The sequence below is a fragment of the Diabrotica undecimpunctata genome, chromosome 3 (genome assembly GCF_040954645.1).
Source record: "Diabrotica undecimpunctata isolate CICGRU chromosome 3, icDiaUnde3, whole genome shotgun sequence".
Lineage (NCBI taxonomy): Eukaryota > Metazoa > Arthropoda > Insecta > Coleoptera > Chrysomelidae > Diabrotica > Diabrotica undecimpunctata.
Genome location: NC_092805.1, coordinates 20,759,729 through 20,772,518, shown reverse-complemented (window position 1 = coordinate 20,772,518; position 12,790 = coordinate 20,759,729). Strand labels below are relative to the sequence as shown.

Below are 12,790 nucleotides of genomic sequence, written 5' to 3'. Positions count from 1 at the left end.
TGACATAAATTCATTAAAGCTTGGTCGCCGGTCATCTTTGATCTCATGTTGAAGGGTTCGTGCTTCTTCTGTTTCATTTGAGCCAGCATATGGTGCAAGACGATTTATGTGAACTACTTTTGGTTTACCTTTCGGCAACTTCTTAATTCGGTATATTACGTCATTTATTTTCTTTTTAATTTCATACGCACCTTCCCATTGTCTTTGCAGTTTGGGAGACAAGCCTTGACGACGTTGTGGATTATAAAGCCAAACAAAATCACCTACTTCATAGCTTTCACTCTTGCATCGAGAATCATATTGATCTTTCATTCTGTCACTGGCTATCTGGATGTGTTGTCGGACAAGTTCATGAATGTTGTTCATTCTTAACTTCAAGCGGTCGACATAATCTTCGCTTGCAACATGTTCTTCGGAAGGTCTGCAGCCAAACTCTAGGTCGCAGGGTAAACGAACTTCACGACCTAACATCAGGCAGGTTGGAGTCTGGCCTGTAGTTTCATTCACGGCCGAGCGGTAGGCCATTAGGAATAAATGAATGTGCTGGTCCCAATCTCTTTGGTGTTCTGATACAACCTTGGATAGGTGTTTACCCATTGTTCGGTTCATTCTCTCGACCATTCCATCTGATTGAGGATGCAAGGGTGTCGTTCTGGTCTTATTGACACCAATCAATTTACAAACGTTTTGGAAAAGAGTTGACTCGAAGTTTCGCCCTTGGTCGGAGTGGATCTCCAAGGGAACACCAAATCGGCTAAAGAATTCTTTAACAAGTACCTCTGCAACGGTAGCAGCTTCTTGATTTGGTATCGCATAGGCCTCAGTCCATTTCGTAAAATAATCCATGGCTACCAGGATATATTTATTTCCATCATTTGTCTCTGGAAGTGGACCTGCAATGTCGATTGCTACTCTTTCCATAGGACTACCAACACTGTACTGTCTCATGGGTGCCCTCTTTTTACCAACTGGACCATTACTGGTTGCACACAGTTCACATTTCCGGCACCACCTTCTTACATCATCTTTACAGTTCACCCAATAGAACCGTTCTCGAACCTTTTGCAGAGTCTTCGTGATACCAAAGTGTCCACCTGATGCACCGTCATGTAACTGACGCAATACTTCTGACACTTTACTTTTAGGTACAATCAACTGAAGCTTAGTTTCTGTACCATCATCGTTCTCAAAGGTTCTATACAGAAGATCATCTTTCAGCACTAGGCAATTCCATTGGCTCCAGTAACACTTGACTTCTGGACTACATGCACTAATGTCATGCCAAGAAGGTCTTTCACTTCGACGCATCCAATCCAATACTCTTTTTATACATGGATCATCTGCTTGAGCGTCTTGTAGCTGTTGAGGCTGCCATTGCTCATTAATGACGGTGGTTCGTCTCACGGGGCAAAGTCGTTCTTCCAATTTAAGACAGTGATTACAATTTGCACTGCACGGCCGTCTCGAAAGGGCATCAGCATTTGAATGAACTCTGCCAGCCCTGTGTTCGATCTCGTAATCATATTCTTGTAATCGTTCTAACCATCTTGCCATCTGGCCCTCTGGATTACGAAATTGTAGGAGCCATTTTAGAGCAGCGTGATCCGTGCGAAGAAGAAACTTTCTGCCATACAAGTATTTATGGAAATGCTCACAAGCCTTCACTACGCCTAGCAATTCTCTCCTGGTAACGCAATAGTTTCTTTCTGGTTTTGACAAGACTTTGCTAAAGTAAGCGATGACTTTCTCCTGCCCATCTTGGATTTGGGAAAGAACAGCTCCTATTGCACTGTTGCTTGCATCTGTGTCCAACACAAATTTTCCTGCCTGTCTAGGGTAGCTTAAAATCGGTGCGCTGATCAGAGCCATTTGTAAGTGTTCGAAAGCTCTTTGACACTCTTCGCTCCATGTATATTCTTTGCCTTCTTCTGTCAACTTTGTTAATGGCTTGGAGATGTTGGCAAATCCTTTGACAAAACGTCGGTAATATGTACATAGGCAAAGAAAACTCCTAATTTCGTGTTTATCTCTTGGTACTGGCCAATCCTTAATTGCTGCAAGTTTTTCAGGATCAGCTGTTACACCATTACTTGCTACAATATGTCCCAAGTACTTCACTTCTCGTCGAAACAAGTGACATTTCTTCGGACTCAACTTCAGATTCGCTGCCCGCAATCATTGAAAGACGTCTGTTAGGTTATTGGCATGTTCATCGAAGGATCTTTCAACTACAATTACATCATCCAAATAAACCAGGCATGTTTTCCATGTTAGACCTCTTAAAACTGCCTCCATTAATCTTTCAAATGTGGCCGGGGCATTACATAAACCAAAGGGCATAACTGTGAACTGCCAAAGCCCTGATCCTATCGAGAATGCGGTTTTTTCACGATCAGCTGGCTCCATGTCTACTTGCCAATATCCACTTTTCAGATCGAGTGTGGAGAACCAACGAGAACCAGAAAGTGTATCCAAAGTATCGTCTATTCTGGGCAAAGGATAACTATCTTTTTTAGTTACTGCATTGAGCTGTCGGTAGTCAATACAAAAACGTGTTGAACCATCTTTCTTCTTTACTAGCACTACTGGTGATGTCCATGGACTATTTGATGGTTCAATTACCCCTTTTTTGTTCATATCTTTGATGATGTCTTCGGCTTCATCTCTTTTTGCAAATGGAAGTCGTCTAGGTTGTTGTCTGATTGGCTGAGCGTCTCCGGTATTAATTTTATGCTTTACTATGCTTGTTTTGCCATTATCCTTCTTATCCATGGCAAAAACATCTTGAAATTCTATCAGCATAGACTTCACTTTTTTAGTTCGTTCATCATCAAGATCTTGGCACGTTTTAATCATCGTCTCAACAAGCTCCTTTGGATACTTAGATTTCGACGGTTTCTCATTAGTATTCATGGAACAAATCGAAGCCACGGGAACACACTGTCCGATCAAAGTTCTTTTACTTAACTTAATAGCAGTTCCCTTTAAATTCATAACTCTTACAGGAACGACATCTCGAATTCTCACCAAAGCTTTGGCCGTTAGGAACTCGGCATTATTCACATCTTCGACCATCCTCAAACTTCCCTCTCGGCAGTAACCATCAGGTCTGGTCATCAAAATTTTCTCACTATTACCGGGTATAGTTACGTCACGAGTCGTTATTAAGCTGATAACATCTTCTTTGTCTTCATGAAACGGCAACTCTTCTCCACTGATCTCGAGAACTCCATCTTTGACATTCAATACAGCCCCAACTTTCCTTAGTAAATCCATCCCCAATATGAACTCATCGGAGATCTCTGCAATTAATACTGTATGTTTCACTGTGGTCTGGCCAATGAATACTGACATATTAGCCTCGCCATATGTATTAATTATCTCACCAGTTGCTGTTCTAAGCTTTACTGTTGCGGGCAATAATTTAAGATGGCCTCGTACTACTTCTGGCCGTGCAATAGTTCTCGTTGCACATGTATCTACCAAAAACGATCTACATTTATTATTGATACGACCCTCTATGTACAAGCTATGAATTCCACCTGAGGACGTAATGTTCACAGTTACTATGGGGGCTGTGTTTCTCGAGGTCGGCAGTTGCCCCTTGTTGTCGACCCGTTCTAGTTTTCCGACTGTTGCATGTATCATTTTCTTGCAATTACGGCGAATATGACCTACGTCACCGCAATTCCAACATCTGGCTCGCGTCTCTTCGGCATCGTGTTACGAACTACTTTTCGTACCATTTCTTCCAGACGTTCATCGTTTGGTTCGTCGCCTTCTTCAATGGTTCTTACTCGATGACTCCGTGAAGTTTGACTGGCTGTTTCATGTTCCAAGGCAATAGCAAGCGCTTCATCTAGAACTTTCGGTCTTGCTAGTCGTAAAGCTTTCTGTAATTCACTTTCTTTTAACCCATTGACGAAGGTATCTACAGCAATTTCTTCTAAAATGTTGTCTGGTACCTCCGGATAAGCCAACCGCACTATACGAGCAACATCTGCTTCAAACTCTTGCAAATTTTCACTTGCTCGTTGAATTCTACTTCTTAGTTGCGCCTTGTAGACTTGTTGTAGATGGGCATCTCCGTAACGTTTGTCTAGTCGGGTGAACAAGGTCTGGTAACATTTTTCTTGACCCTTAGGAATTGATCTTAGGATATCCGCAGCATCACCTCGTAAAGCAGCAGTCAAGGAAACAGCTTTTTCTTGTTCTGTCCAATGATGGGCTGTCGCAATAGCTTCAAATTGTCTAAGGTATATGGACCAAGAAGACTTTCCATCAAATGGTGGCAATTTGAATCTCATATTATGTGTCGTTTCGTCTCTAGGTGATTCTTCTTTCACTACCGGATCTAAGGCTATTGTGTTAACTGGTGGTAGCACTTTTGTATTAGTTATCATGCTCTCTAACTGTTTGATCTTCTCTTCTACTTTATCGAATGTTCTTGTGACTTCTTCAAATTTGTCATTGTTTTGATTACATACTTCGTCGAATCTTCTAGACATATTTTCGAATTTCTCGTCGTTTTGTCTAGCTATTTCTTTAATAGTTTGAGACGTTTCATTGAATCTTTCATCATTCTTTCGAGAAGATTCTTCAATCATTTGAGACGTTTCATCGAATCTTTTGGAAACAGTCTCGAATTTATCATCATTTTTTTTAGAAGATTCTTCAATTTTTTTAGAAGTTTCTTCAATCATTTGAGACGTTTCATCGAATCTTTTGGAAACAGTCTCGAATTTATCATCAGTTTTTTTAGAAGTTTCTTCAATTTTTTTAGAAGTTTCTTCTATCTTCATTAAAACTGCTTCTTCCGCTGACTGAAACTGGAATGTCTCTGGGTCATCTCCATTCTTGTTAAGAACATTCTTTAGTCGTTCTTGAAGTATCTTCTTGGACCCGCTGCAGTCTTCATCGCGTTCTTCCAGTTGCTCACGCAACTGTTTTACTGAAAGTTGTACTAGCAACATCTTTGGTCAGGCACACACGTACTTTTTTTAAATGTTCTTTCGTACAAAGGACACTACCGAACTACGCGGATGTTCCCGACGAACAATACTTTTCAAAAGTTCAAAAGTCTTTTTCAAAAGTCACTGCTGAATTTATTTCTTTTTACTCACACCGTAACACCAACTGTAGCGTGATTAAATAAAACGAGCGGTTCGAATTTATATACATATATTTATTTATAAGTTTACAGTTCGGTACTCTCTTATCAACTAAACTAACTTCTAACATCGCGTCATTTATATACCAAAAGTATTAAGTTCCAGAACATTCAGGAGTTGTCCCACCTCTAATTCGCCTACGTGACCTGTTGTTCTGTCTCTCACTCGAAGGATCGCGAATGTTCTTGTGGCCTTGTTAGAGTTGTAACCGTTATATGAGCCATGTCAAAAGCATGTTCGTAACAGTAATTAATTACTATTTAACTGGGAATAAGCCACAATTAAAGGTTAAAATACGTTTATTGACGTTTCAATTTCCACTTCGGAAATCGTTCTCAAAATACAAACATTAGTAAATTAATTTACGCTGCAGTCTTCATCGCGTTCTTCCAGTTGCTCACGCAACTGTTTTACTGAAAGTTGTACTAGCAACATCTTTGGTCAGGCACACACGTACTTTTTTTAAATGTTCTTTCGTACAAAGGACACTACCGAACTACGCGGATGTTCCCGACGAACAATACTTTTCAAAAGTTCAAAAGTCTTTTTCAAAAGTCACTGCTGAATTTATTTCTTTTTACTCACACCGTAACACCAACTGTAGCGTGATTAAATAAAACGAGCGGTTCGAATTTATATACATATATTTATTTATAAGTTTACAGTTCGGTACTCTCTTATCAACTAAACTAACTTCTAACATCGCGTCATTTATATACCAAAAGTATTAAGTTCCAGAACATTCAGGAGTTGTCCCACCTCTAATTCGCCTACGTGACCTGTTGTTCTGTCTCTCACTCGAAGGATCGCGAATGTTCTTGTGGCCTTGTTAGAGTTGTAACCGTTATATGAGCCATGTCAAAAGCATGTTCGTAACAGTAATTAATTACTATTTAACTGGGAATAAGCCACAATTAAAGGTTAAAATACGTTTATTGACGTTTCAATTTCCACTTCGGAAATCGTTCTCAAAATACAAACATTAGTAAATTAATTTACTAATGTTTGTATTTTGAGAACGATTTCCGAAGTGGAAATTGAAACGTCAATAAACGTATTTTAACCTTTAATTGTGGCTTATTCCCAGTTAAATAGTAATTAATTTAAAATGCCACAAGAAAATAGCTTCAGAACAATATTAATAAATGTAATATTGTAATGTACAAAAAGCACAAAGTAATGCGGCTGAAATTAAATGTCTAAGAGTGTAGGTATCACAAATAGACACAGTGAAGAATGAAATAATTGGGAATTCGTATTTTATGGTCGCCATATTCATAATAATAATTGCGTACTCTTAAGCTTAAGACTGGTCTTATTTCACTATGATCAACTGTTATTTCATTAAAAAAAAATTTAATAATTTATTTATACTTACCATTGTTGGCTGCATCCATGCTCTCTTGTAGATCCTTAGGCAATTCATTTTTGTCTTTGATGTGAAAGCCTAAAATATTAACCATACTGGGTACATGAGGTATAGGTGCAGTAATACTCTCGTGATCATTATTTAAATATAGAGCAACACTTTTGTCGAGGGTTGCAAGGTCGGGACAACCAGGAAAAAATTTCTTCATAAGAGTTTCATGATTTGGATAAATTATAAAATGATTGAAGAGCATTTCAAATATGTAGATATAAAAATTGGATGATCTTTCCCAGAAGGTCATAAACCGTGATTTTCCTTGGAAAGTATTAATTACATAGGATGGAGGAGCTGCATTTCCTGCCATCAAATGAACAGTTGTCATGGGAGCAAAGGGACTGTAGACTACTAACGGAGCACTGAAATGCCAAGCTATGACCTTAAGAGATGGATATATTATTTCCTCTACAATAACAATGTCAAACTTTTCATTTGATTTTAACAACTCCTGAAATTTGGGATGTCCTAGTGTTATTTCTACGTAGTTTATACTGACTGGATATAAGGCAAGAAGCAATTGTATCGTTGAATTAGTCGAACACGTTAGGAAATTTGTGTTTATACCTAAAAGTAAAGTATAATTAGTAACTAATATTATTGTGCATTATAAATATAAAACACATTTTAAAAAACAAAATGTCATGAAGTAGAATATTATCGTACTTCTATATATACATATATATATATATATATACATATATATATATATATATATATATATATACATATATATATATATATATATATTTATATATACATATACATATACATATACATATATATATACATATACATATATATATATATATATATATATATATATATATATATATATATATATATATATATATGAAAATTACTGAGTTCTCGGGAAGAACTGCGTTGAGAATTTAAAACTCGACGTTTCGGCACCCATTTTGGAGCCATTATCAAGAGTGATACGGTTCGGTTCGAGTTCGGGGTCTCAATCTGCCTACTCCCCTCACTCGAGACGTACCAGTATCGTGTTCTATATTGCAAGAACTGTCTCTCAGCACTGAGGTCTCAATCTGCCTACTCCCCAGTGTCGAGTGACAACCAGTTTTACCCTGCGTGGCTGCTTTTATACTCGCTGTATGCGCGGGAACGGTATGCGCTGACATGGTCTGAACTGACGTGGCCTGAGCGGTGTGGGCGGGAGGTCGCTGAAGAAGGGGTCGCCAATTTGCCGGCAATCGTTTCGCGTCATCGCGCGTGTTCAAGCTGTTAGGCCGTTTTTCGATTTCGATAGCTTCACGAATGATTCTCGCTTTTAATGAGCGGATGGGAGCGATGGTTTTTGCTTTTTCAAAATCTATTTTGTGGCCTGTCTGAATATTATGTTGGGCTAGGGCTGAAGTGGTATCGGAATGTTTGACTGATAGAGAATGTTCGTAAATACGGTTATGGATTCGTCGGTTTGTCTGTCCTACGTATGTACGTGGGCAACTGGAACAAGGTATCTCGTAGACACCATGGTCTTCATTGGGGATTTGGTCTTTTACGGATCTGACGAGATTGGACAATTTGGAGTGAGTGGTGAAGATGGTTTTGATATTAAGAGTTCTACTGATCTTGTCAGTGACACCTTTAATGAAAGGTAGAAAGATTTTGGGTTGATCCGGCGGCAAGGTTTCTTTTTTGGATGGAATGGGGTTTAGAAGTTTTTGAATGCTTCTATTGATTTGGGTTTTGTGGTAGCCGTTTTGTAGGAGTGTTTGTCTTATTGAATTGATTTCGGATGACCTGTGATTGTTGTCGCTAAGTCTTATGGAACGGGAAATAAGAGTGTTGATGACTGAATTAAGTTGGGCGGGGTGATGATGTGACTGGGCATTGAGATAGCGGTTTGTATGAGTGGGTTTCCGGTACACGGAATAGGAAAAACTGTGAGGTGGATTTTTCTGAATAAGAACATCAAGGAATGGCAAAGACGCTTCAGACTCAACTTCCATCGTGAATTGAATGCTGGGATGTATTCCATTCAGGTGGGAGAGGAAGAGATCTAATGTGTCTTTACCATGGGGCCAAATGACAAACGTGTCATCAACGTACCGTAACCAGCAGGTGGGTTTGAGATTTGACGAGGACAAGACTACTGTTTCGAAATGTTCCATGCATGTATCTGCTATTACGGGAGAGAGGGGCGATCCCATTGGGGCACCTTTGATTTGACGATAGAAATGATTTTGGAACGTGAAATATGTATTAGACATGCAGTGTTTTATAAGAGATAATGTGTCTTGGGGAATTTGATGTTTAGAGTCCAAGATGGAAATGGTTTCATCGATGGGAATGTTGGTGAATAAAGAAACAATGTCAAAACTGACTAGTATGTCTGAGGGTGAAATAGAAAAGTTTTTCAGAAGATCAATAAAATGAAAAGAGTTTTTGACAAAGGACGAGGCGTTTTCGGCTAATGGTTGTAAGGATAAAGCGAGATGTTTTGCCAATTTCTGAGTGGGACAGTTGTATGCACTGACGATGGGTCTTAGGGGAACATTGGGCTTATGGATTTTTGGAAGGCCGTATATCTTTGGAATTCGGGATGATTTTTCTCTGGGTATAAGAGATTTTTTGAGGTCTGGAGATAGAGTAGACTTATTTATAATGGATTTGGTCGTTTTTTCTAGATATGTGGTTAGATCATTTGGGACATGGTTATATTCTGTGGAATTTAGAAGTTCGAACATTTTGTCGAAATAGTTAGAAGAGTTGAGAATGACGGTGGCATTACCTTTATCGGCCGGAAGGATGACGATGTCAAGGTTGTTGTAAAGTTCTTTGAGGGCACGTCTTTCTGAAAGACTGATATTTGAAGGTGGGGGACATCTTGTCTGGCAACTTCGGCTTGGTCGGAAGGAAGATGGGAAATAGCTTCTTTAGTTTGACAAATAATTTTCTCAGTTGGAATGGAAAGAGGAGTGACAGAGAAATTGAAGCCTTTTGACAGAGCTTTGGTAGCTGAATCGGATATGTGAATATCTGAGAAATTGTGAACAACAGTAGAATTTCAGAACATCATTTAGTAGAACAACATTTTAAATTCTCAACGCGGTTCTTCCCGAGAACTCAGTAATTTTCATTTATCTGACCGCGGAAACTTATCCGAACATATATATATATATATATATATATATATATATATATATATATATATATATATATATATATATATATATATATATATATATATATTTACACGACCCGACTATAGCTCCTCTTTTCAAAATGCGGTTATAAGTCGTCTTCTAGAAGGAGTGAATATCTTTAAAATATTATTCGTGTATATTAATTTTTTTACAATTCTTATAATGTATCGAAAATAAAAACATTATAATTTTTTATACAATTACCAAATTAAAATCAATTGGTCTTCCATCTAAAATTACTATACATACCTCCTCCAATGTATATTAAATTAACAAAATAAATCTGCTATTCAAAATATACGTCAAAACTACGTTACATTGGTTTACTCCTCCAAATATAAATCAGAGACTAAACGACGGTGGATACGTAAACCAAATAATATATTAGAGTATATTTGGCGCGAAAAAATCTGTAAGCCTAACGATTTCTAACGTTTTGTTTTGCAGAGATAAAATATTCTTTATTCATGTTACACGTGTAGTGCACTGGAAACTCTAGGTATGTACTTATATAATTTTTATTTTGTTACAGAACGGGTAATAAATACAATTTAATATTGTTTCAATTTAATAGGTAGTTGGATTGAACAAAACTACTAGATAATTATGCAAAATAATATATTTTCTGTCTTCTCCACATTACACATCAGATATTTTTGTACACTTTACAAATATATCTGAACTACATTTATAAACACATATTATACAGTGTATCAAGGGATTGATTTAACTATACATGTAATGGATCAAACATTTTTGAATCTCGTTTTAATATTTTGGCGTCTCGGCTGGTTAGAGTTGCACAAGTTTGACTTGAATGTTTGAAATTGACTTGAGTTTGACTTAATTTCCAGTCAAACTCAAGTCAATCCTTCTGACAAATAATTCTTCTTCCTGTGTCACTCCTATCGGAGATTGGAAATCATCAAGGCTATCCTGACCTTGTTTACAGCTGACCTAAAGAGTTCATTAGTGGTGCAGCCAAAAAACTCTCTCAAATTCCGCAACCATTCTTTTACGGTCCAGATTCCGTTTTCCTTTTATTTTTCCTTGAATTATATTTTGAAGTAATGCGTATTTATGTCCTTTCATTAGGTGACCCAAATATTCTTTTCTTCATTTTATCGTTGGTAAAAATTTCTGGGTCTTTTCCTTTCCTTCTTAATAAGTTCCCAAGTATTTGTAACTTGATACTTTTTCAATTTGAATGCTGTTTATACTAATATATGCTGGTTGTGTCATGTTTTCACTGAAGACCATATACTTGTTTTTTTATATTGATATTTATGCCATAATTGTTGCAAGCAATATTTATGTTTGTAAGTAATCGTTGTAATTCTTCTACTGTTCTTGCAACTAATACAGTGTCATCCGCGTATTCAATATTATTTACAACCTCTCCACTGATTACGATTCATTCGTTTGCTTGCAAAAGGGGTTTCTGGCAGATGCTTTCACTATAAACATTACATAGCAGCGGTGACAAGATGCCTCCCTGCCATACTCCTCTACGTATTTCTATTGCCTGTGATGTCTTATTTTCTATTTTTATGATATTTTCCTGATTTCAATATATATTGAGAATTATTCGCAGATTTTTATTATCTATGTCCTCTCTTTCAAGAATATCGCTTAGCTTATCATGGCGTACTCTGTCAAACTTTGGCAAATAATTCAAGTCAAGTCAAACTGGTCAATGGTTAAGGCATTGAAAATTCAAACTGTTTGTTAAACTAGTTTGAAAGAGTTTGAAAATAATTTATTTATTTTGGTAGATATACTTTTTTTTTCAAGATAAAAATAATATTAAGATGCCAATTTAGATAACAAAATTCGATTCAGGTCAGAATAGAGTCGTAAATTCAAGAAAATGATTCATTTACACGTAAAATTACCTGCTTAGCAAGTTTCATTTTATCGGTGATAATTGTATGCCTTCTATTCTGTCAACGATATCATTTTTTTGTTTATTTAAATGTTGCATAGATTACGGCAAAAAATCCGTTGGATAGTTTTTTTATAATACCAAGTGTATCTGATTTAGTGAAATTGATCCGATTTTTGTGAAATTTTGTATTTTGACATAATTTCATATTTTGAAAAACTTTTATTAATATAATTTTGCCGTATTATTGACCGAAATGAAATTTTTTTTTCTCAATTGTCACGGACAACTTGAATTTTAAAAAGTAAACATGTGCTTGAAATTATTTTCAGATCAAGCAGGCCGGGACCCCAAAACATCAATACGAGCATAAAAATTTTGTATAAAAGTATAAGAGTATAAAAAAAAGTAGGGTTCAAATTTTTGCTCACTCAGTTAAACAATACTTAGATATTTTATCACCAGTGTATTTTTAGGATGAAACCAATTCGTTTTTGTAACAGAGCGTTAAGTCCCGTAAAAATTAACCAATCAGTAAGCGAGAAAGTAAATTCAACTGAAATTCTTTCGGTAAGTTCCAGTTAGATATTTAAAAAACATTGCTTATACTTAAATAAAAAAAATATTTTGTAGATCAAAAGCTCTCGATTTTATAGTGGATCTAAAGAAAATATACTCCCTTGTAATTTTACACTACAAGAACAACATAACAAAGATGAAGATCAGTATAAAGTTGGTAAAAAAACCGCTAATGAAATATTACCGATTGAAAATTCTAATCCATCTGACATTTCTTCCGTAAGTTTAACATTTAAGAGCATTTTATTCTCAAATATGAACGGTATGCGGCAAAATAAACAGTACTAAAATGCGTATGCCTCAGATTTGTATGTGTCATGCGCCGAAATGTATTAAGTGATTTCTGAACGACGTTATAACTTATGTGAATGTCATGATAATTTTAGGTGCTTCAGGATGGTTCTTAGTTTTGCAGAAAATTTTTTTATCGTGGAGTACTATTTTCGGTCATACGGAAAAGGTCGCGAAATCGGTCCAAAAAGCTTAAAATCGACAATAGTTTTAGCAGGACGGGCAATCTGTCACACGGTCAGTGCTCTTCGAATACTGTTCAGTGATT

At 36.7% G+C, this 12,790-nt stretch overlaps 1 protein-coding gene across 1 annotated transcript in view; it reads right to left on the bottom strand.

Moving 5' to 3' along the window:
• The window catches only part of LOC140435700 (uncharacterized), a 64,512-nt gene that overhangs the window by 37,327 nt on the left and 14,395 nt on the right, over positions 1–12,790 (bottom strand). The window contains exon 2 of the mRNA XM_072524421.1: positions 6,550–7,161. Coding sequence (XP_072380522.1) covers positions 6,550–7,161 — 612 coding nt within the window. The remainder of the gene's footprint in view (positions 1–6,549; positions 7,162–12,790) is intronic.